General features: G+C 53.3%; 2 protein-coding genes across 14 annotated transcripts in view; both read left to right on the forward strand.

The window, feature by feature from the left end:
* The window catches only part of CATSPERG (cation channel sperm associated auxiliary subunit gamma), a 33,997-nt gene extending 22,873 nt beyond the window's left edge, over positions 1-11,124 (forward strand). For 9 of the 13 annotated variants that reach the window (XM_019015302.3, XM_019015307.3, XM_019015305.4 and 6 more), the window contains 17 exons: positions 6-135; positions 1,039-1,150; positions 2,044-2,202; positions 2,286-2,398; positions 3,194-3,407; positions 3,759-3,821; positions 3,925-4,123; positions 4,263-4,381; positions 5,176-5,256; positions 5,346-5,402; positions 7,446-7,602; positions 7,799-7,862; positions 7,971-8,066; positions 8,357-8,446; positions 10,153-10,245; positions 10,340-10,439; positions 10,707-11,124. In XM_019015302.3, coding sequence (XP_018870847.2) covers positions 6-135; positions 1,039-1,150; positions 2,044-2,202; positions 2,286-2,398; positions 3,194-3,407; positions 3,759-3,821; positions 3,925-4,123; positions 4,263-4,381; positions 5,176-5,256; positions 5,346-5,402; positions 7,446-7,602; positions 7,799-7,862; positions 7,971-8,066; positions 8,357-8,446; positions 10,153-10,245; positions 10,340-10,439; positions 10,707-10,973 — 2,114 coding nt within the window. In that variant the 3' untranslated portion in view covers positions 10,974-11,124. Of the gene's footprint in view, positions 1-5; positions 136-1,038; positions 1,151-2,043; positions 2,203-2,285; positions 2,399-3,193; positions 3,408-3,758; positions 3,822-3,924; positions 4,124-4,262; positions 4,382-5,175; positions 5,257-5,345; positions 5,403-7,445; positions 7,863-7,970; positions 8,067-8,356; positions 8,447-10,152; positions 10,255-10,339; positions 10,440-10,706 lie in introns of those variants that run through there. The other 4 variants (XR_010131965.1, XR_010131966.1, XM_055369278.2 and 1 more) reach the window with 3 other exon arrangements.
* Positions 11,125-14,682: 3,558 nt separating this feature from the next.
* On the forward strand, positions 14,683-24,023 carry PSMD8 (proteasome 26S subunit, non-ATPase 8). Its single transcript, XM_004060660.4, has 7 exons — positions 14,683-15,161; positions 16,364-16,436; positions 16,556-16,658; positions 19,452-19,617; positions 21,119-21,219; positions 22,336-22,447; positions 23,452-24,023. Exons 1-7 carry the CDS (start codon positions 14,802-14,804, stop codon positions 23,587-23,589), a joined length of 1,053 nt encoding a protein of 350 aa, XP_004060708.1. The 5' UTR covers positions 14,683-14,801; the 3' UTR covers positions 23,590-24,023.
* Positions 24,024-24,090: the final 67 nt, after the last annotated feature.

A 24,090-nucleotide genomic window follows, 5' to 3' on the forward strand; every position in this document is an offset into this window, starting at 1 on the left:
GTCAGCTCGAGGATTGGAGTTCCTGATGATCCTAGGGACAGAGTCCTACACCAGCACTGCAATGGCCCCCAAGGGCATCTTCTGTAACCCGTACAACAACCTGATCTTCATCTGGGGCAACTTCCTCCTGCAGAGGTGGGCCTCTACCACCCCTGGGTGGGCCAGGCATACTCTGTCTCCCCAGCAACTTTACGGTGGGGACCCTTTCAAGCCGAGGCTAGGCAAGTCTCACCAAGCCTTCAAAGGATGCACAAATCCAGAAGTTACCAGGACTGTGATGAGGAACACACCGTTAGGGTAGTCAGTGCTGGGATGGGGGAAGCCAATGTTTTAAAGCTGTGGGAGCGCTTTTCTTAAAATGAAACCTTATATAAAGACCCAGCCTGTGTGAGCAATAGATGAGCAGTTTCTAGGGTTTTGTTTTTGTTTTTGTTTTGGGACAGAGTCTCGCTCTGTCACCCAGGCTACAGGACAGTGGCACAATCTCGGCTCACTGCAGCCCCCGCCTCCCAGATTCAAGCGATTCTCCTGCATCAGCCTCCCGAGTAGCTGGGATTACAGCTGCATGCCACCATGCCTGGCTAATTTTTGTATTTTTAGTAGAGACGCGGTTTCACCATGTTGGGCAGGCTGGTCTCGAACTGTTGACCTCAGGTGATCCTCCTGCCTCAGCCTCCAAGAGTGCTGGGATTACAGGTGTGAACCACCGTGCCCGGCTAATTGACAAACATTTTCTAGGGACAGTTTAGGATCCTCCCCACCCCAGCCACCCTCTCGACCCTCAAGAACCTAGGGGCCCCTGAGCCACCTTCTTGGGTGGCTGGCAAACTGCCAGGTTGGCCCAATGCTCCTGTTTTACAGATGGGGAGCTGAAGACTCTCAAAGGGTTTGGGGTGGGGGGTGGGAGCTAGGATTTCAAGCTTCCTTTGCATGTTCTTACAAGTGGAGAAACAGTAAGTGGCTCCCGTGTTATTAGGCCTGGGATTGGGGGAAGCGGCTGTCCAGGATGCGCCTAGCTCTCCATTTCTGTCCCTGCAGCTCTAACAAGGAAAACTTCATCTACCTGGCAGACTTCCCCAAGGAACTGTCCATCAAATACATGGCCAGATCGTTCCGTGGGGCTGTGGCTATTGTCACAGAGAAGGAGGAGGTGGGCTGCCCCGCCCCTCTCCCCATTCCCTCTCTGCCCACCCCCAAACCCCAGGGGCCTCTCTTTCCCCCATCACAGTAAAGGAGCCAAGGGAAGGGGGCACCCTCGGGGACCCTGAGAAAGGGCAGTGAAGCTCCATTTATAGCTGAAACCCCTGGAACTCAGGGTAAGTGTCAGCTCCAAAGTCACGCAGACCGGAGCTATGATCTGATGTTCAGAGGCGGCCCTCTTTCATCCCGCAGTGTGGTCGTTCACTTCATAAATATTGAGCATTTACTGTGTGCCTGCCCCCGTGCTGGAGAACACACAGTGGTCAGGGCTGCAATGGGGAAAATATTACCTATGGAAGTAGGGGGACCTGGCCCAGTCTGGGGGGTTGTGCATGTCAGGGAGGGCTTCATGGGGGAGACCACATGGAGGGGGACATCTTGGAGGCTGGAGGGGATCCCCCAGGTTGTGGTTCAGGAAGGGGAGTGAAGGTTCCCTTCAGATGTGTATGGGGGTGGGCATCAGTGCAGAGATGGGAAACTGAGGCCAAGGAAATGGTGAGACCCTGGAAGCTGCAAAGAGTGAGAAGAGAAAAGAGGTCTCGGCTCTAGGAACCGTGGCTGTTAGGGATGCTTAGGTCGCAAGTGCCAGAAACCCAAACAGACCGAAAACATTGAAAAAAGTGATCATAGTGTGTGAGGGCTGGAACCAGAGGTGATTGGGCTCAGGGAAGTAGAGCCGTGGCACCACAGAGAAAAGGAAGGGGAGCGCCCTTGGTCCCAGTGGAGGTGAGTTTCCAAACTTCATCCCTCAAACAATGGGGCCACCACACTGGGCAGAGGGTGAGGTGGGATCAGAGGACCCCATGGTCCTGACACACACACATCCGGCTGTCATACCCGCAGATCTGGTACCTCCTGGAGGGCAGCTACCGGGTGTACCAGCTGTTCCCTTCCAAGGGCTGGCAGGTGCACATCAGCTTAAAGCTGATGCAACAGTCCTCTCTCTACGCATCGAATGAGACCATGCTGACCCTCTTCTACGAAGACAGCAAACTGTACCAGGTGCCCAGTGGGGCTATGCGGGGACATCGGGGCACCCCAGGAGGGCTGACCCCAGCTCACCTGGCCCTGCCTTCCCCCTGCAGCTGGTGTACCTTATGAACAACCAGAAGGGCCAGCTGGTCAAGAGGCTCGTGCCCGTGGAGCAGCTTCTGATGTATCAACAGCACACTAGCCACTATGACTTGGAGCGGAAAGGGTGAGAAGACACCGGACCATGACAGGGGTCTGAGGGCTCCCGGCACCGCCCTCCTGAAGCTACCATTCTTGAGAGAGGGGAGACCGAGCTAACCCCAGTGACAACCTCAGGGCTATGATGGCAGGAGTTCAGCACTCAGAGGAGGAGCCCAACCTAGCAGGGGGAAGGTGCATCAGGGAGGGCTTCAAGGAGGAGGAGGTGTATGCACTGTGGGAAGAAGGGTGAGGAAGGATTAGCCAAGTGATAAGGTGGGGAAGGGTGTTCCAGAAAGGGGGAACCACCTGTGCAGAGGCCCTGATGGGAAGGGGGACAAAGTGAGCCTGGTGGTCATGGGGAGAAACTTGGACTTCATCTTGAGGGTCTTGGGAGAGCCATGGATGGGACTAAGGGAAAGGACTGCAGGATGGGATTTTACCGCGTGCCGTAATGATGCCTCCGGTCATCGTCCTGCGGAGGGTGGATCAAAGCAACCCAGGGAGGCAGCTGGAGTCGGGACAGGGACGGGGCGCTGGAGTGGAAGGAGGAAGCAGGAGATGGAATAAAGATAAGAGGTCAAGTGGACAGGCAGATGGCGACTGCCCGTTGAGTAGGGAGGACTCTGGTCTCAGGGATCAAGGGAGGGACGTCCGAGGGGATGTGTGCAGAGGCCTCTGGGCTGCAGGGGCTGACGCTGAGGAGGAAGATTCGGGCTGGATTCGATACGGGAAGTGGGTGAGGTGGGAAAGAGGCCTGCGGAAGCTTCCAGTGCGCGGGGTGCCTTAGAGCCAGCAGCCTTTCCCCCTTGCCACTGCCCAGGGGCTACTTGATGCTCTCCTTCATCGACTTCTGCCCCTTCTCGGTGATGCGCCTGCGGAGCCTGCCCCGTCCGCAGAGATACACGCGCCAGGAGCGCTACCGGGCGCGGCCGCCGCGCGTCCTGGAGCGCTCGGGCTTCCACAACGAGAACTCGCTCGCCATCTACCAGGGCCTGGTCTACTACCTGCTGTGGCTGCACTCCGTGTACGACAAGGTGGGCGTCCGGCGGCGGGCGGGCAGGCCTGAGACGGCACTGGGGCAGCGGGGAGCGGGCTTAGAGGGCGAGGCCTGTGGAGCGGAGCGCAGCGGGATTGGAGAACAGGAGGACTGGTGGTGGGTGGGCGGGGGACCTGGGGGCGGGGCCTGGCTTGAGCAGGACTTCCAGGGGAAGGCGTTGGGGGTGTGGCCGGGTTGAAAGCAGGGTTTGGGGATGGGCTGGGGTGTGTATCTTCTGCTCTGGGTTGGGGGCTGGCATTGAGGCTAGGAGGTGGTCTGGGGATGCCGCTTGCCTGGAGGCTCTCGCCCCGCTGCCCAATCCCTTCACGGTGCCGGGCGATCCCTGCAGCCGTACGCGGACCCGGTGCACGACCCCACCTGGCGCTGGTGGGCGAACAACAAACAAGACCAGGTAGGCGGAGCGGATTGGGAGCCGGGAAAGGGGCGGCGCCCGGACACCCCTCACCGTGCCCCACCCCCGGCGCTGACTCTGCCCCGCGCATCCGGTACCCCAGGATTACTACTTCTTCCTGGCGAGCAACTGGCGAAGCGCGGGCGGCGTGTCCATAGAAATGGACAGCTACGAAAAGATCTACAACCTCGAGTCCGCGTACGAGCTGCCGGAGCGCATTTTCCTGGACAAGGGCACTGAGTACAGCTTCGCCATCTTCCTGTCGGTGCAGGGCCACTCGTTCCGGACGCAGGCAGAACTCGGTCTGCGCGGGACCAGAGTGGGGCCCGAAGGGCGGGGCGAGGGCTACCAGAATCTGGGAGCCTGGGGGGCGGGGACACCATCGGAGGGGCGGGACCTGTCTGTGAGGGAGGCCTTAACCCCGTTTACTGCCCGGAGCAGGCACCGCCTTCCAGCTGCATAGCCAGGTGGACGTGGGCGTGGTGCTGGCCGACCCCGGCTGCATCGAGGCCTCGGTGAAGCAGGAGGTGCTGATTAATCGCAACTCGGTGCTATTTTCGGTGAGGCCCCCCGGCGAGTTGGGATCAAGGGAGGTTTTTTTGTTTGTTTGTTTTTTGGAGACAGGGTCTTGCTCTGTCGCTCAGGCTGGAGTGCCACTGGAGCGATCACTGCATTCTTGGCCTCCTGGGCACAAGCGATCCTCCTCCCTCAACCTCCTGAGTAGCTGGGACTGCAGGCATGCACCACAGTGCCCAGCGAACTTTTTGTTTTTCTTTTGAGACGGAGTCTTGCTCTGTCGCCCAGGCTGGAGTGCAATGGCACGATCTCGGCTCACTGTAACCTCTGCCTCCCAGATTCAACCGAGTCTCCTGCCTCAGCCTCCCTAGTAGCTGAGATTACAGGTGCACGCCACTACACCCAGCTAATTTTTTGTATTATTAGTAGCGATGGGGTTTTACCATGTTGGCCAGGCTAGTCTTGAACTCCTGACCTCAAATAATCTGCCCACTTTGGCCTCCCAAAGTGCTGGGATTACAAGCGTGAGCCACTGCACCCAGCCTTAACTTTTTATTTTTTGTAGAGACGGGGGTCTCCCTATGTTGCCCAGGCTGGTCTCGAATTCCTGGACTCAAGAGATCCTCATGCCTCTGCGTGAGGTGTGAGGTGTGAGGTGTGAGGCATGAACCACCCTGTGCTTGGTCCCGTTAGCCTATTCCTGAGTCGAAAATGGAAGCCTTCCGTTTTCCTACCAGCCGCCACCTCGCCCCAGCTATGGGTTATTTGAACTGTTTGTTGGACTTTGGGGAGACCTGTTCACCCCTTCATTTCTGCCTCTCCCCTCCTTCAACCCTAGATTACGCTCAAGGATAAAAAGCTTTGCTATGACCAAGGCATTAGTGGACATCACCTTATGAAGACTTCCATGATGGTCAATGTGAGGTCCAAGCCTGGAGGGGAGGGTGCAGGATGGTGGGAAAGCCTGGGCCGGCGGCGATCACCATCTTCACCTGCTCCTACCCACAGGTGGTGGGTTCATCCGGGCTCTGCTTCCAGGAAACACACCTGGGGCCCCATATGCAAGTATTGGAGCTTGGGATACTGGGCCCTGGGAGGGGAAGGTTGGGGTTGGGTCTCAACAGGGCTAATCCCCCTGAGAATCCCACTAATGCATTCATAATTTCCTTTCTTCTCATTCTTTCTCAACATTCATCCACCCACCCACTACCACCCACTAACTCCTTTCATTCTTTTTTCTTTAAGACGGAGTTTCACTCTTGTTGCCCAGGCTGGAGTGCGGCGGCGCGGTCTTGGCTCACTTTGCCTTCTTGGCTCAAGTGATTCTCCTGCCTCAGCCTCCCAAGTAGCTGGGATTATAGGCGCCCGCCACCACGGCTGGCTAATTTTTTGTATTTTTAGTGGAGACAGAGTTTTTCCATGTTGGCCAGGATGGTCACAAACTCCTAAACTCAAATGATCCACCCGCCTCAGCCTCCCAAAGTGCTGGGATTCCAGGTGTGAGCCACCATGCCCAGCCTAACTCCTTTCATTCATTCACGTTTTCAGAAAGGGCCACCTTCCCAGTTGTGCAGGTTGCACACAAACTGGTATGTTCCCTCTAATAACTTTTCTTCAGAGGGAGAATAAAGTGAGCAACAGGGCCGTTTTTTTTTTGTTTTTTTTTGTTTTTTGTTTTTTTTTTTAACCAAGTCTCACTCTTGTCCCCCAGGCTGGAGTGCAATGGTGCAATCTCGGCACACTGCAACCTCCACCTCCCGGGTTCAAGCAATTCTCCTGCCTCAGCCTCCCAAGTAGCTGGGATTACAGGTGCATACCACCATACCTAGCTAATTTTTTATATTTTAAATAGAGATGGAGTTTCACCATGTTGGCCAGGCTGGTCTCGAACTCCTAACCTCAGGTGATCTGCCGGCCTCGGCCTCCCAAAGTGCTGGGATTACAGGTGTGAGCCACCGTGCCCGACCTAGAGCCACTTTTTGCAATTGGCACAAAGGTGGCATAAGGGCTGGCCTGGCCCTGCTTTCACATCTCTCTCTCTTCTTCTGCCCACTCACACATTCCTCATTCAGTTCTTTGGGTGCTTGGTGCTTCACTTGCTTATACATGTGATATCGCCTTTGCCCGGGGCAGACACTGAGGCTCAGAGAGGTGCAGAGTAACCCAGGGAGCTAATAAGTGGTAGAGGAGGGGCGTGCCCCAGAGTTCTTGTTCTCACCCATTTCCCTACCCACTCCCTGGCATGCAGATCCTGGTGTTCCTCCCTCCTGGCTTAGAATGACCTTGGGCAGTCAAAAGGGGTTGTAACAGCCCCCACCTCCTTAGAGTACATGAGATTTCATGGGCTAGACTGAATAAACAAGGAGGAAGTGTGACTGCATCAGGGTGGGCAAGGGGGAACGTGGCGGGATGAGCTCGGAGCAGTGATGGAGCAGAGTAAGCGGAGCCCTTATGGGCCATGGTATGTGAGCTGGCTCCTCGGGAGGGCTCCAAGCAGAGGAGGGACTCGGGTGTCCCCAGGGCCCATCTGGCTGCATGGGGTGGGGGGACATCAATGAGGGGACTGGAAGCAGGGAGACTCTGGAGGAGACAAGGTTGGACAAAACAGGGTGGGGGCAAAGGAGTTGGAGGTTTAGGGGAGAGAACAGGCAGGCTCTCGGTCTTTTTTTTTTTGAGACAGAGTCCTGCTCTGTCACCCAGGCTGGAGTGCAGTGGTGCAGTCTTGGCCTCTACCTCCCTGGTTCAAGCGATTCTCCTGCCTCTGCCTCCCGAGTAGCTGGGATTACAGGCATGCACCACCACACGCAGCTAATTTTTTGTATTTTTAGTAGAGATAGGGTTTTGCTGTGCTGGCCAGGCTAGTCTCGAACTCCTGGACTCAAGTGATCGGCCCGCCTCGGCCTCCCGAAGTTCTGGGATTACAGGCATGAGCTACTGCACCAGGCCGTGTTAATGATATTAATGACCATATTGCCCTTGGCGGTGAGGGAGAGCCAGGCAGCTGGTGGTGGTGTTTGTGGGAGGGGGACTGTCCTTCCTGCCCCTCACCCCTCCAGGGGCCTGAGGAGACCCTGGCCACCCCTGTGAGCATTTTTTCCTCCCACCGAGGGCAACCTGATGGTGCCAGTGTTCATTGGCTGCCCCCCAGGCAAGCGCCTGGCCTTCGACATCACCTACACGCTGGAATACAGCCGCCTGAAGAACAAACACTACTTTGACTGCGTTAACGTGAACCCGGAGATGCCCTGCTTTCTCTTCCGGGACAGTGTGTGTCCAGTCCCTTCCCCTGCACAGTTCACTGCCCTCTTGCCCCCACTACTTTGTGCTCTCCCTCCCCACTCCTCTCCCCGCAGACTACCCACCCTTTTTCCTGCGGCATCTCACTTTCCCCTGTCTCGGTCCTCAGCTTCTCGGGCCAAGCTAATTTCTTCTTCTGGTCTCAATCCCCTCCAACCCCATAGTTTTCTACCCCTTCTTCTTGATTCAAGATTTGGTGACAGGAGACTCCGGCAGTTTCCAGGGCAGGTAAAGGCGTGGCCAGCTTGCAGCTAGGGCAGGTGGAGGGAGTGGAAGGAGATGGGTGCAGGACTCGAGACCCGGAGGCCAGTCCGTGTGCACTTCTGTCCCTGGTAGCTATGTTCTGCTGGTGGTGGGTGGCGGGCCCACACTGGACAGCCTCAAGGACTACAGCGAGGACGAAATCTACCGCTTCAACAGCCCGCTGGACAAGTAATCCCCGTGGGGCCCCACGTGTAATCCACCTTGCTTCCCCTGGAGGCCTTTCCCACTTCCAAGCCAAGCCCACCTCGCAAGCCCCCACCTCTGCGTCTCAGGCCCTGCCCACAGTGGGCTCTTAGGATCTCACAGGCAAACTCCTGTCCGCCCCCTAACACCACACCCCTGCACATAAGACCCCGCCCCCTGCACCCACCTGTGGCCTCCCTCCACACTGACCACTGAGGTCATACCTCCCCTACACCGCCCCCAACCCCTGGCTGAGATGACCTGGGCCTGCACAGGACCAACAGCCTTATCTGGACCACGAGGACCACAAGGACCACCAAAGACTCAGCCTTTCACATCATGTCCCACGAGAGCCCAGGCATCGAGTGAGTGCGTAGCCTGGCCCCTCTTGGCCCCCATCTGTCGGTAGTCCATTGGGCCCACCTATGCTTTCTGCCCCTAGGAGGCCTCTTGATCCCCAAGTCACACTGACTGCCTTTGTGTTACTTAAATGGGGCTGAACTTTGCACAAGCTGAAGTATCTGCCTGGAATGCTGCTCCCTCCGACTCTTTTCAGGCCTTAGGCAGATGCCCCTTCAGCCAGGAGGACTTTTCTGTTTCAAGATGGGACAATTGTCCCTTCATGGCTCCCATGGCCTCCTGGGGCTCTCCCATCCTGGCCCTGAGCCCCCTACCTGTGCGTCCCCATCCCAGAGTAGACAGCTCTGGGCAGTCACTGTCTGGTGTGGGGTCTGTCTCTCCTCCAGAACTGGGTCCTGAATAGACTCATAAATTTGTTTTTATTTTTATTTTTGAGATGGAGTTTTGCTCTTTGTTGCCCAGGCTGGAATGCAGTGGCAAGATCTCAGCTCACTGCAACCTCCACCTTCCGGGTTCAAGCGATTCTCCTGTCTCAGCCTCCTGTTTATTTTTTGAGACAGGCTCCCTCTGTGGCCCACCAGGCTGGAGTGCAGTGGCGCAATCTCAGCTCACTGCAGCCTCTGCCTCCCGGGTTCAAGCAATCCTCCTGCCTCAGCCTCCCAAGTAGCTGGGATTACAGGCACCCGCCACCATGCCTAGCTAATTTTTGTATTTTTAGTAGGGATGGGGTTTCACCATGTTGGTCAGGCTGGTTAACATAGCATTTATTGAATGAAAGAATGAACAAATGAATAAATCAATTCGTGGCAGGCATTTATTGATATCTGAATGGGGGTATTAATGAATGAATAAAACAATGGAGAAACAAATTCATATATAGGGGCTCAATAAGTTTCATTCAATGAAAGGAAAAAAATGAAGCCATAAGCAAATGAAGGCAGTGAATGAATGAACAACTTGCACCTAGTCAGAATTTAACCTGCTTTATTTTTTATTTTTTATTTTTATTTGTTTTTTTGAGACAGAGTCTTGCTCTGTCACCCAGGCTGGAGTGCAGTAGTACAATCTCAGCTCACTGCAACCTCTGCCTCTTGGGTTCAAGTAATTCTCCCAACTCAGCCTCCTGTGTAGCTGGGATTACAGGTGCATGCCACCATGCCCCGCTAATTTTTGTATTTTTTGTAGAGACGGGGTTTCACCATATTGGTCAGTCTGGTCTTGAACTCCTGACCTCAAGTGATCCACCTGCCTCGGGCTCCCAAAGTGCTGGTATTATAGGTGTGAACCACTATGCCTGGCCTAACCTGCATTTATTGGATAATGAATAAAGAAGGGAATAAATGAAAGATGTGACTTTGTACCTAGTAAGTGCTCAAGCTATATTTATGGGATAAAGGAATGCAAGCAGCAAAGAATGAATAAGGATTTGGCATATGATAGATACACAGCCTGTAATCTGGATGGATGCACAGTGACAGAGGAATTGACAGATGGAGGTGTGAAGGCAGGAGGAAATGAATGAGTAGACAACCTGTGGTACAGTAGGCGTTCAGTCAGCATGATTGAATGAGTGAATGAAGGAATGAATGAGGGAAGGCATGAGATTGCACCCATTTGGTCCTCACCAAGAACATTGGGTGGAGGAAGAAATTGGGAGTTGGCACAGACTAGGCATGGTTGGTAGCATAACTGCCTGATCTTTGGCTCACAGGTGGCTCTGTCTGGAGAATGCCCCATGCTATGACAATGTTCCCCAAGGCATCTTTGCCCCTGAATTCTTCTTCAAGGTGTTGGTGAGCAATAGGTGAGCCAGGCAAGTGGCCCAGGTGCGGGTCAGGGGCTGCCCATGGAATGCCTGGCTTCTCCTCTAATCCTGGATCCCCTCCCAACCCCTACAGAGGAGTGGACACGAGCACCTACTGCAACTACCAGCTCACCTTCCTACTGCACATCCACGGGCTGCCACTCAGTCCCAAGCGGGCCCTTTTCATCGTCATGGTGAGTGGCTGTCCGGGAGCTGCCCTACTGGGTGGGCAGGGGCCCACGCCTCCATACCTATGCTTGTTATACCTTCGCTCATTCATTCCTTCATTCACTCATCTAGCCATGCTGACTGAACGCCTGCCATGCCACAGGCTGTCTACTCATTCATTTCCTCCTGCTGTCATGCCTCCATCTGTCAATTTCCCTGTCACTGTGGATGCAGATTGTGGACTGTGTACCTTATCATGTGCCAACTCCTTACTCATTCTTTGCTCCCTGCAGGTGTCAGCTAGCGTGTTTGTGGGCCTGGTGATCTTCTACATCGCCTTCTGCCTCCTGTGGCCCCTCGTGGTGAAGGGCTGCACGATGATCCGGTGGAAGATAAACAACCTCATTGCCTCAGAATCCTACTACACCTACGCCTCCATTTCCAGAATCTCGAGCATGCCGTCTCTGAGACATTCCAGGACGGGCTCCATGTTCAGCTCCAGGATGACAGAGGACAGGGCTGAACCCAAGGAAGCCGTGGAGAGACAGGTGATGACCTGAGTGTCCCACCTGCCCCAGCCCCCAGTCACTGTCACGCCTCTCCTATGAGGCCCATCTTGAAGATGCAACCTGTCACCCAGCCCAGGCCTCTCTTTCTGTTTTGCTTGATGTTTACTTCTCATTCAGACTCAAATAAAGCCTTTTTTCAGGACCAGCAGTGGGCTCTCTTAAAAGCTCGAGTTCAGAAGGTTTGTACCAGCATAGCTGCACATTAAAATATCATAAACCTGGCTGGGCATGGTGGTTCATGCCTGTAATCCCAGCACTTCGGGAGATCGAAGGAGGCAGATCACTTAAGGTCAGGAGTTTGAGACCAGCCTGGCCCACATGGTGAAAACTTGTAACACTGTCTCTACTAAAAATACAAAAAATTAGCTGGGCATGGTGGTGCGTACCTGTAATTCCAGCTACTTGGGAAGCTGAGACAGGATAATCCCTTGAACCTGGGAGGCAGAAGTTGCCGTGAGCCAAGATTGCGCCACTGCACTCCAGTCTGGGCAACAGACCAAGACTCCGACTCAACAAAACAAAACAATAAATAAAATATCAAAAACCTTCTAGGCCACCTGTTAAATAGTGGCTTCTCTGTGTGCCTGTTGGCCGAGCCTCTCCCCAGGGTACCCCAGACCTCCCTGTGGTCCGGCAGGATCCTCCACAATCCAGGCCCATTGCTATGGCCGACCATCTGTTCTGATTGTTCAGTGTTAAATATTTTGAATGTCAACACCTATCTAATGTCTTAAGGAGGGGACCCTGGAGACGTCAGGATTCTTATTTTAGTTGCAAGTAGCAAATATTTCCCTCAAATGGTCTACATGAAAATGGTAATTTACAGGCTTCAGGTACAGTTTGATCCAGAAGTCCCAAGGTCCACAGGATTCAGCCTTCATTTCTCTGTAGTTTTTTCTTCTCTGTCCTCCTCAGAGTGCAGTCTCTGACCTCAGGACAACTCCCCTCACCATCTGAGGCTAGTTATACAGTCCATAATCTGGATGGATGCGTAGTGACCAATGAACTGACAGATGGAGGCATGAAGGCAGGAGGAAATAAATGAGTAAAAAAATACCCTGTTGCATGGTAGGCATTTGGTCAGCATTAATAGATGAATGAATGAAGGAGCGAATGAGGAAAGGTATGAGATTGCACCTAGTTGGTGCTCACCCAGAGTGTTGGGTTGGAGGAATACATTGGGGTTGGCATTGACTAGGCATGGTTGGTAACACAAAAACCTGATGAAATTTGACAATAACAAGAGTTGGCAACACTCATGTCTGTAAGGGCTGCTGGCTAAGGTTGTTTCCACCACCAAGATTCTACCGAGTCACCTCATGGTCCAGGTGAACACATCATAATCCTGTATCAGCCAAGTCAACATGTTATTTAAATATCACCATCTGCACTTCCAGCCAAGATAGAGTGACAGAGACTGGATTTCCCCTCATACTTGAAACTATTTATTTTTTTTGAGATGGAGTCTCGCTCTGTTACCCAGGCTGGAGTGTAGTGGTGTGATCTCGGCTCACTGCAACCTCCGCCTCCTGGGTTCAAGCGATTCTCCTGCCTCAGCCTCCCGAGTAGCTGGGACTACAGACACATGCCACCATGCCCGGCTAATTTTTTGTATTTTTAGTAGAGATGGGGTTTCACTGTGTTAGCCAGACTGGTCTCCATCTCCTGACCTCGTGATCTGCCCGCCTCAGCCTCCCGAAGTGCTGGGATTACAGGCATGAGCCACCTGGCCTGGCCGTATCATCGTGGTATTTTGTTTATTTGTGTCTTTTTTTTTTTTTTTTAAGATGGAGTTTTGCTCTTGTTGCCTAGGCTGGAGTGCAATGGTGCGATCTTGGCTCACTGCAACCTCCGCCTCCCAAGTTCAAGTGATTCTCCTGCCTCAGCCTCCCGAGTGAGTAACTGGGATTGCAGGCACCCGCCACCATACCTGGATAGATAATTTTTTGTATAGTAGAGACGGAGTTTCACCATGTTGGCTAGGCTGGTCTCAAACTCCTGACCTCAGGTGATCCATCCACTTCAGCCTCCCAAAGTGCTGAGATTACAGGCTTGAGCCACCGCACCCGACCATCATTTTTGTTTAAAACATTTTTTAACACCACAACTTCTTTCACATATTAATTTACTCATTAATTCAACACATATATAATTTCTTTCTTTTTCTTTTTCTTTTTCTTTTTTTTTTTTTTTGAGCACAGTCTCGCTCTGTCACCCAGGCAGGAGTGCAATGGCGATCTCAGTTCACTGCAACCTCTGCCTCCCGGGTTCAAGTGCTTCTCCTGCCTCAGCCTCCCAAGTAGCTGTACTACAGATGCGCACCACCACGCCCGGCTAATTTTTGGTATTTTTACATTTATTTATTTATTTGCTCTGAGACAGAGTCTCACTCTGTCACCCAGGCTGGAGTGCAGCGGCACAATCTCAGCTCACTACAAGCTGACCTCCTGGGTTTAAGCGATTCTCCTGCCTCGGGCTCCTGAGTATCTGGGATTACAGGTGTGTGCCACCACGCACAGCTGGTTTTTTTTTGGTTTTTTTTTTTTTTTTTTTTTTTGGTATTTGCAGTACAGATGGGGTTTCACCATGTTGGCCAGGTTGGTCTCGAACTCCTGACCTCAAGTGATCTATCTGCCTCGGCTTCCCAAAGTGCTGGGATTACAGGCATGAGCCACTGTGCCTGGCCAACAAATATTTATTGACTGTCTACTAATATTTGCCAAGCACTGAGATACTGGGAATTCAGTAGTGAAGGAAATCGTCCTGCCTTCATGGAGATGACATTCTAAATGGTGGAGACGGAGAGTGAAAGTCGGGTTTCAGAAAAACGTGCTGTCCAGGCGCAGTGGCTGACACCTCGAATCCCAACACTTTGCGAGGTCAAGGCAGGAAGATCGCTTGAGCTCAGGAGTTCGAGACCAGCCTGGGCAGTATAATGAGACTCTGTCTCTATAAAAAATTTAATTTTTTTTAAAAAAGAGAGAAAAAACGATGTTGAATGTGCAGATGTAATATCAATCAATGGAGGAAGAAGTTGGTATAAGAAGTTGTGAATACTGGCCAGGCAAGGTGGCTCATGCCTGTAATCCCAGCATTTCGGGAGGCCAGGGCCCGGGGAATCGCCTGAGTTCAGGAGTTGGAGACCAGCCTGACCAACATCTACTAAAAATACTAAAATTACGTCTCTACTAAAAATACAAAAATTAGCCAGGCGTGGTGGCACATGCTTGTAATCCTAGCTACTTGGGAGGCTGGGGCAGAAGAATCACTTGAACCCAGGAGGCGGAGGATGCAGTGAGCCAAGATTGCTCCATTGCACTCCAGCCTGGACAACAAGAGCTAAACTCCGTCTCAAACAAACAAAAAAAAAATTGTGAATCCTCCACTTACACATGACATTTAAAGCCATAGAGCTGGATGAGTTTTGTAACTAGTTAGTTCATATAAGCTTGGGAAAAAAATGTGGAAGGATGCATTGAAAAAGACTGGAGAGGGAGCCCCAGGTACACATCCTAGCTGTTAGTCCTTTGGAAGGTTACCCAGCCTCTCAGTCTGTCTATAAAATGAGAATAACACAGCTCTCCAAATGGCATGACACCCGCTACCTTTTGGCTTGGAGACGCTGCCCCGAAGGCGGAACCTCCAGAACAGCTACGTAGCGTCCCGAGCACTCAGACTGAAGCCAGGGCAGCCATGTTCATTATTGGAACCGTGAGGTGGGTGGGGGGTGGTGTTGAGACAGCTGTCATTTTCAGTTAGGGCAAAAGCCAACTTCCGGTCACCATCTTGAGTGACGACAGAGGCGGAGCTCCAACTGACATGTTCATTAAGGGCAGGGCTCCGAGGGCGCCACCTCGAGAGCGACGGCGGGCTACCCGGGGCGGGCTGAGGCAGGTTGTAGCCCCGCCCCGGGCCTTGGGCTCCACCTCTCGGCCCCACTTCCGCCGGGCAAGCGTTTGTAGGCGGCGCTGCCGTAAATCAGGCGGTCTGCTTGCCGCATCACGCAAGATGGCGGCCGCGGCGGTGAACGGGGCGGCCGGCTTTTCGAGCTCCGGGCCCGCGGCAACCTCGGGCGCTGTCCTGCAGGCCGCGACCGGCATGTACGAGCAACTCAAGGGCGAGTGGAACCGTAAAAGCCCCAATCTTAGCAAGTGCGGGGAAGAGCTGGGTCGACTCAAGGTAAGGTCGGCAGGCCCAGCAGACCGAGTGTTGCGGGCGTGGGGGGCGCTACGAGGTGTCTGGACCCAACCAAGTCCCGGGCCGCGGAAGCCACCTCGGTGCCAGCGAGACTGAGGCGGGCTGGGGGATCCGATGGGGTGAAAGATTTGGAGCAGCCAAAGTGGGGGCTCGGAGGGCGTCAAGAAGCGAGAGAGGGACAGGGCGCGTTGATGGTCACGCCTGTAATCGCAGCGCTTTGGGAGGCCGAGGCGGGGGAGCGTCGCTTGAGCCCAGGAGTTCAAGATCAGCCTGAGCAACATAGCGAGACTCTGTCTCTACATTTTTTTTTTTAAGTGAGAGATGACTGGAATGGACCCACGCGGGGGTGGTGGGGGAATGATTGAAAGACTTGTGATGGCAGAACTGAGTGAGGGGTTAGATTTTTGGTGCGTGGAGGCTTAACTGGTCGGAGTGGCAGGATTGGGATTCGGGCTTTTCCTGATGGTGGATTCCAGGCAAGACCAAGTGGGAAGTGAGGACTGCCCGGAGTGATAAAAGAATGAGGCTGAAAAGGTGGGCTGTGTAGAGGGTGTGTGGTTAAGACCAGGCTGGGTTAGGATCTGAGAGATCTGGGGCTTAGGCTCACATCTGTTGGGAGAGGGGGCAGCCTAGTTGTGAAGGCAGGACTGAACCTAGAAGAAATATTCTTACAAGTAGAGAACAAGAATACGGGGCCCAGAGTGCTTCAGACCAAACATGTGTTGGGAGGGAGTGTAAATCCAGTGGCTTGGAACGAGCTGCTGAGCCTGCTAAGGAAAGATGTATGGGCTGAACTGTGGGGGGAGATTTGGACCTCCCCCTCCCAGATACAGATTTTGGGGATAGCCCAGCTACCCCTTCCCCAATAGATTGTGGGGAAGATCGGCCAAGAATGGAATGTACTCCTGTCCCCACCGCCGCGTGATTCCACTGGGTCAGGCACTGAGTGTCCCTCCTTGTTTCCCCAGTGGGGCTATTAATAATTGTAATGTGATGTAATCTTAAATGGGCATGTGTTGCGTACTCAGGCCCTGTTCTGAGTGTTTTATGAGAAAGCATTCCTCATGAGTCAGGATGATGGTTAGCTCCATTTTCCAAGTGGGAAGACCAAAGCGTAGAGCAGGTAAGTCATCTGTATTTGGATTCCCTTCTTTTCTTTCTTCCCTCCCTCCCCTCCCCATCAGCTAGTTCTTCTGGAGCTCAACTTCTTGCCAACCACAGGGACCAAGCTGACCAAACAGCAGCTAATTCTGGCCCGTGAGTGTCACTGGGGTTGGTTGGGGGTGATGATCTGGGGGTCATGGCAGGAATGGTAGCACTGATGGTTGGGGAAGAGACCTCAGTCACCTCCTGAGAGCTCACTCTGTCACCCACAGGTGACATACTGGAGATCGGGGCCCAATGGAGCATCCTACGCAAGGACATCCCCTCCTTCGAGCGCTACATGGCCCAGCTCAAATGCTACTACTTTGATTACAAGTGAGAATGGGCCCTGCCCCCAGTTGGGGGGTGGTTGCATGGCAGCTCCTTTATTTCTGGAGCTCTGGCCACTTGGGTCCTCTTCCTTCATCTGGGAACAACTCCTGGCTTAGTTCTCTCCTCAGTGGTGCAGGGTCAGGGCTTGGCTTGGAGGTCCTGAGACTTGGCTTGACTAGTCAGTCTCCCCCTACCCATTCCCACATTGCACCCCCTCTGCCCAGTGGGGCTGCCATCACCTTTCACGTGTCCTGGCCCCAGCCTTGCCCCTCTGACTCAAACCCCTGTGGCAGCCAGTAGGATCATGTGACACTAAAATTTGACACTGTCCATACCCTGCTCAGAACCTGCCGTGGCTCTTCATGGTCCTCAGGCATAAGACCAAGTTCTTTCCTGTGGCTTCCAATGCAGTTCCAGCTCACACCCCTCTGCCTGTGCCTGCTCATCCCAGCCCTTTCTCTCACTGGACTGTGAGCTTCTAAAGGCAGAGCTTGGAACTGTCTCGGTTACTGCTATGTCCCTAGCACTGCCTACCACAGGGCCAGGCCCAGAACAGGGACTCACTGGATATGTGTTGAATATGAAACTGAATGATACCTGCACAGATTAATGATTGGGAATTTGACATCAGACAAACCTGGCTTTGAAACATCCAGCCGCTTCCTGATTATGAGGTCTTGGGCAAATGACTTTACCTCTCTCAGTTTCCCTGTTAAAGTAGGGAGTGGTGATTCTTTTATTTATTTATTTTTGGAGACAGGGTCTTGCTGTGTTGCCCAGGCTGGAGTGCAGTGGTGCAGTCATGGCTCACCACAGCCTTGACCTCCTGGGCTCAAGCGGTACTCCTACCTTAGCCTCTCAAGTAGCTAGGGCTACAGGTGCACACCACCACTCCTGGCTCTTTTATTTTAATTTTTTGTAGAGATGGGGGTCTCGCTTTGTTGCCCAGGCTGGTCTCGAACTCCTGGCCACAAGTGATCCTCCTGCCTTGGGCTCCCAGAGTGTTGGGATTACAGGTGTTGAGTCATTGCATCTGACTCCAATAACTTTTTTTTTTTTGAGACGGAGTTTCACTCCTGTTGCCCAGGCTGGAGTGCAATGGTGCAATCTCAGCTCACCACAACCTCTGCCTCCCGGGTTCAAGCGATTCTCCTGCCTCAGTCTCCCAAGTAGCTGGGATTACAGGCATGCGCCACCACGCCCTGCTAGAGTCCACCCAGGCTAGAGTGCAACGGCTGGATCTCGGCGCACTGCAACCTCCGCCTCCCAGGTTCAAGTGATTCTCCTGCCTCAGCCTCCCTCAGCCTCCTGAGTAGCTGGTATTACAGGTGCCCACGACCACGCCCAGCTAATTTTTGTATTTTTAGTAGAGATGGGGTTTTGCCAGGTTGGCCAGGCTGGTCTTGAACTCCTGACCTCAGGTGATCCACCTGCCTTGGCCTCCCAAAGTGCTTGGATTATAGGCGTGAGCCACCGCGCCCGGCCAGTAACTCTTAATATAGTTATAGCTAACACTTTGTGTTTATTTGGGCCAGGTATTGTTCTAATCACCTTACCTGGGTTGAATCATTTAATTCACTTAACCCTTGTTCATTCAACCCATCTCTACGAAATGGATACTGTGAGGCCGGGCATGATGGCACATGCCTGAAATCCCAGCACTTTGGGAGGCTGAGACAGGAGGATCACTTGAGCCCAGGATTTCCAGACCTGCCTGGCCAACATGGCGAAATCCTGTCTCTACAAAAAATATTGAAAAATTAGCTGGGCAGGCTGGGCATGGTGGCTTACACCTGTAATCCCAGCACTTTGGGAGGCCAAGGCGGGTGGATCATGAGCTTAGGAGATTGAGACCGTCCTGGCTAACACGGTAAAACCCTGTCTCTAAAAGAAAAATACAAAAATTAGCCAGGTGTGGTGGTGGGCACCTGTAGTCCCACCTACTCGGGAGGCTGAGGCAGGAGAATGGCATGAACCCAGGAGGCAGAGCCTGCAGTGAGCCAAGATCGGGCCACTGCACTCTAGCCTGGGCGACAGAGCAAGACTCCGTCTCAAAAAAAAAAAAAAAAAAAAAAATTAGCTGGGCATGGTGGTGTGCACTTGTAGTCCCAGCTACTTTGGAGTCTGAGGTGGGAGGATGGCTTGAGCGTGGGAAGTTGAGGCTGCAGTGAGCCTGGGTGACAGAGCAAGACCTTGTCTCGGAATTGAAAAAAAAAAAAAAAAAAAGGGCCAGGCACAGTGGCTCATACCTGTAATCCAAGCACTTTGGGAGGCCGAGGTGGGTGGATCACGAGATCAGGAGTTCAAGACCAGCCTGGCCAGCATAGTGAAACCCCGTCTCTACTAAAAGTATAAAAAATTAGCCGGGCATGGTGGCGTGTGCCTGTAGTCCCAGCTACTTGGGAGGCTAAATCAGGAGAATCGCTTGAACCCGGCAAGCGGAGGTTGCAGTGAGCCAAGAACGCACCATTGCACTCCAGCCTGGGCAACAGAGAGAGACTCCTTCTCAAAAAATAAATAAAAGGATACTATGGTGATACCCAGTTTACACTTTGGGAAACCGAGGTTGTCATTTCACTGAAGTGAGGTCACTCGCTCTTGTATGACTCAATATGACTCTTGCAAATGACTTATTTATGCATCTTTGGGACACAGTTTCCTCATATGAAAACCCAGGACCTGATACCTCTTCAGGAAGATGCATGGGGCAGTTGTGAGGATTCCTGGAGCCTGGGGTAGAGGGCTCGCTAGGCCCTTAAATCCTCCTTAACCTGCTTCCCCATCCCACGTCCACAGGGAGCAGCTCCCCGAGTCAGCCTATATGCACCAGCTCTTGGGCCTCAACCTCCTCTTCCTGCTGTCCCAGAACCGGGTGGCTGAGTTCCACACAGAGTTGGAGCGGCTGCCTGCCAAGGACATCCAGACCAATGTCTACATCAAGCACCCCGTGTCCCTGGAGCAAGTGAGATGGCAAGGGGCAGGGGAGGACCTGGCCAAAGTGGGTGGGCAGGGGTGGTCTTAGGAGGGCTTTCCTGAAGGAGTGGCCAGGGTTCACCCATCTTTCCACCCACGGACCCATCCTCTTGTTTGTCCAAGAAATACTGAGTCCCAGCTGTGTGCCTGGCACTGTGGTAGGTTGTCAGACTGTGCAGTGAGCCAAGCAGGTGAAATTCATGATCTTGTGGTGATGACACTGGGGTGCGGAAGCAGATAGTAAGCCCGAAGAGTGAGTGGCCTGCGCAGTCTGTCAGATGCTGGGTGCTGTGGAGAAAAAGCAGGAAGGAGGGTGGAGAGGCAGGGATGGGTGATATTTATCTCGGGGAGTCAGAAGGCCTCACCTAAAAGGTGAAATTGGAGAAAGACTTGAAAAGGGTGAGGAACTGGCTTATGCCTGTAATCTCAGCACTTTGGGAGGCTGAGGCAGGAGGACTGCTTGAGCCCAGGAGTTCAAGGCTGCAGTGTGCTATGATCACACCACTGTATTCTAGCCTGGGTGACAGTGAGATTCTGTCTCTATTTAGAAAATAAATAAATAAAAACATATTTTTTAAAGAAAAGGGTGGCCGTGCACAGTGGCTCACGCCTGTAATCCCAGCACATTGGGAGGCCGAGGCGGGTGGATCACCTGAGTTCAGGAGTTCGAAACCAGCCTGGCCAACATGGTGAAACCCCGTCTCTATAAAAATACAAAAACTAGCCAGGCGGGTGGTGGGTGCCTGTAATCCCAGCTACTCGGGAGGCTGAGGCAGGAGAATCACTTGAACCCAGGAGGTGGAGGTTGCAGTGAGCCAAGATTGTGCCATTGCACTCCAGCCTGGGCAACAGGCTCAAAAAGAAAAGAAAGGGGTAAGGGACTGAACCCTGTGGACAGCCAGGCAGAGGAACCAGCCAGTCCAAGTGTCCTGAGGCAGTACTGTGTCTGCTGTGTTCGAAGGACAGCCAAGAAGACAGTGTTTTTGGAACAAAGTGAGCAGGGCCAGGGCAAAGCCTTAGGACCTAAGGTTAGGAAGTTGTTTCTGGAGCTGACATCTTATGGGAGGATTTGGTCAGTGGGGAGAGGATGGGAGAGAGGGCAGTTAGGGCGGGCAGCACAGTTCAGGCAAAGGTGTACAGGGATGAGCCTGTGGTGGAGCCAGCGCTGTCTCCCTCCTGGAAAATAGATGGATAATTGGACAGTAGATGAGATAATGAGATTCCAGCCCAGAGCAGGCTTGGGGAGAGGGAGGGAGGGAGGAAGAGGGGGTGAGAGAGAGAGAGAGAGACAGTGTGTGTGTGTGTGTGTGTGCACGTGTGTGCGCATAAACCAGCAAGGGCTTTCTGGAAGAGGGGGTACCCAGGGCAGGGGTGTGGCTGTGTGGCAAAGGGATTACAGGGGCACTAGGAGTGTGATGAGGCCCACACAGGTAGGCCCCTTTGCAGCCTCCTCTTCATTCTCTCTTCTTCCCCCTTCCCGGCTTCTGCAGTACCTGATGGAGGGCAGCTACAACAAAGTGTTCCTGGCCAAGGGTAACATCCCCGCCGAGAGCTACACCTTCTTCATTGACATCCTGCTCGACACTATCAGGTGCGTAGCGGGGCCGGGCCCTGTGGAGTTTGGAAAGAACTTGGGCTTGAGTCGGACAGCTCCGAGTCTGAATCTCATTCCAGCCATTGGTTGTCTGGGTAGGCTAGGTGTGTTTCTTATCCTCCTAGCACCTCAGCTCTCCTTTTCAGTGAATTGGGCCTGGTCATGGCATTGTGGATAACGGCTCTCATCTCACCACCCTTGGCTGTTGACATGTGTGGCCACGTGTGTCAAACCTGAGCATGGAATTGGTTCAGCAGGCAGGGATTGTGCGGCCTGTCTTAGCCCATCTTCCGTCCTAGATACCCATCCAGTGAGTCATGAGACTTCACCTCTGGCCACCAAAACTGTGGAACCCTCAGTTTCTCCTTCTGTAGAATGGGTTGACCAAATCCCAGCAGCCCCTTGGGTTGCCGTGTGCACAAGTGACGTCCCACGGGCAGATGGATGTGACATACAAATCCCTTGAGGAGTAAAAGGGTGTCGAAGTGGTGGCTGAGCTGATGCACTCGGGCAGAGCACCAAATCAGAATGAGTTTCCATGCCTTAGGTGCAAAGGCAAGCCCAGAGGCATTCGAGTGAGGAGTGGTAGCCAGTACCCACTACCCACCGCATGGCCTAAGCGATGTTGGAGGCACTCCTCCCCATCACTGGCTTTTCCCCAGAGCTCACCCCCTCCCTCACTACAGTGACTTAATGCCTTGCTCTATTTCTACTTCGGTGTTGTTCATGGTGCCTCTTGATGGGTACAAGGAACCCCCTCAGGATCTATGAAGTGGGGTGCAGCACCTTGGTGATGGGTGTTATGAGAAGAGATGCCCTCATGTGAGTCCCAAGCTGGGTTTCAGACCTGAAATCCTGTGGCTGGGAGTGGGATTCAGAGTGTGGGCCCAGGAGTCAGAGATTTCAGTGGGGATCTCCTGTGGCCCTTGCTTGCTTTGCGAGTCTGGTCAAGTTTCTCCCCTTCTGAGCCTTGATGAATAAAACAGCGTCCCTCACATATTCCTGCCATCAGTGCTGAACTCCAGGGTCAGAGCTGACACATGTCAGGTCTGGGGGGACAGGTCCTGGGAGCTGTCGATGCTCAGTAATGAGGAGCTTCTTATCTTCCCCCAGGGATGAGATCGCTGGGTGCATCGAGAAGGCCTACGAGAAAATCCTTTTCACTGAGGCCACCCGGATCCTCTTCTTCAACACACCCAAAAAGATGACAGACTACGCCAAGAAGGTGGCTGGGGTACAGGGCAAGGGGCCGTGGGACCAAGGGGTGAAGTCACTAACAACAGTGTGGGGTGGCTTAGAGGGACACTGGAACAAGACTGCCCAGGTTTAAGTTCAACTGTGTGACTCTAGGCAAGCTGCCAAAGCTCTCTGACATCAGTTTCTCTATCCATAGAATGGGACTAGATACATGGGATGAGCTTAGTACCTGGCACCAGCTGGAGGTGGGCGCTGCATGCATGTTGGCTGCTGTCTTTATCAAAATTTCTTAGAGGTGGCAGCTTTTTCTGCAAGACTGCTTCATTTGGTCTCAGGCGTTTGAGCACGAGCAACGCTTGGTGTTGCAGGAGGAGGGCTGGGACCAGGCTATGGAAGGTGAAATTGGGCTGGGTGCAGTGGCTCCCGCACACCAAGGTGGATCCTCCCACCTAGGCTCACTCTGGGAGGCTGAGGTGGGAGGATCGCCTGAGGTCAGGAGTTCGAGACCAGCCTGGTCAACATGGTGAAACCTCATCTCCACTAAAAAATACAAAAAAAATTAGCCGGGTGCCTGTAATCTCAGCTACTCGGGAGGCTGAGGCAGGAGAATTGCTTGAACCCAGGAGGCGGAGGTTGCAGTGAGCCGAGATCACGCCATTGCACTCCAGCCTGGGTGACAGAGCGAGACTCTGTCTGGGGAAAAAAAAAAAAAGAAGGTGAAATTGAATTTTAGTGATGGTGACAGCTGGTAACTGATCTGTCACTCAGGCCAAACACTATCCTCGGTGCTTTAAAGATGTTGATTCACCAAATCCTCACAATTGACCCAGAGAGGTGTGTAATTAGGGTCCCAGTCTCAACACAGAGAAACTGAGGCACAGAGAGGTGAAGTTACTTGTCAAGGGTCGTTGGGGCAGAGTACGGTTGGTGAGAAAAGAGAGCATAGGACACGTGGGCAAGTGCTGGCCCCATAGGGTGGGGATGGAGCCTTTGTGATCACTCTACCCATCTCTAATCCCTCCTTTCCTGCAGCGAGGGTGGGTCCTGGGCCCCAACAACTACTACAGTTTTGCCAGCCAGCAGCAGAAGCCGGAAGACACCACCATTCCCTCCACAGAACTGGCCAAACAGGTCATCGAGTATGCCCGGCAGCTGGAGATGATCGTCTGAGCCCCCCAGGCACTGGGTGGGGCAGGGCACGAGTTATTTAAAACAGTTACACTGCAGGGTTTCGCCCAATAAAGGTGGACTGACATTCCCTCTTCCAGGCCCTTGTCTCCCCAGTTGGGACGGCAGAGAGACAAGTTCTTATATCTGAAGAACTTGGAGGTTTTGGGGCATTCAGGAGTTGGAGATAGCCTCCAACTGGGTCAGCCTCTGTCTGGTGGGCATTGCTCAGGGTCTCAAACACGGACGCCCACTGTGGGGCCCCAGCAGCACTGTGGCCTGCAGGAGGGCATGGCCCCAGGTAGGGAGACTGTTCTAGCCAGCTGTGGACACACAGGAATGCTGGACCAGGGTACCAGATTTTTTCAACAAAGGGGGTGAAGTGTCCTACTAAAAAGAATAAATGTTGGCAGTGAATTAAACAATTTTTCAAATGACATGTGAAATGGAACCCATCTGTAGGCTGCCAGTTTGGGCCCTTTGTGGAACAAAAGGTGTGGGCCC

This window comes from Gorilla gorilla, chromosome 20 (assembly GCF_029281585.2).
Source record: "Gorilla gorilla gorilla isolate KB3781 chromosome 20, NHGRI_mGorGor1-v2.1_pri, whole genome shotgun sequence".
Classification (NCBI taxonomy): domain Eukaryota; kingdom Metazoa; phylum Chordata; class Mammalia; order Primates; family Hominidae; genus Gorilla; species Gorilla gorilla.

What these genes read in the sequence shown, in the direction of transcription:
- PSMD8 (XM_004060660.4), top strand. Translation starts at nt 14,802, where the DNA reads ATGTTCATTAAGGGCAGGGCTCCGAGGGCGCCACCTCGAGAGCGACGG. An exon ending in TGCTACTACTTTGATTACAA is followed by an intron (nt 16,659 to 19,451) that starts GTGAGAATGGGC and finishes CCACGTCCACAG; the next exon opens with GGAGCAGCTCCCCGAGTCAG. An exon ending in ACCCCGTGTCCCTGGAGCAA is followed by an intron (nt 19,618 to 21,118) that starts GTGAGATGGCAA and finishes CGGCTTCTGCAG; the next exon opens with TACCTGATGGAGGGCAGCTA.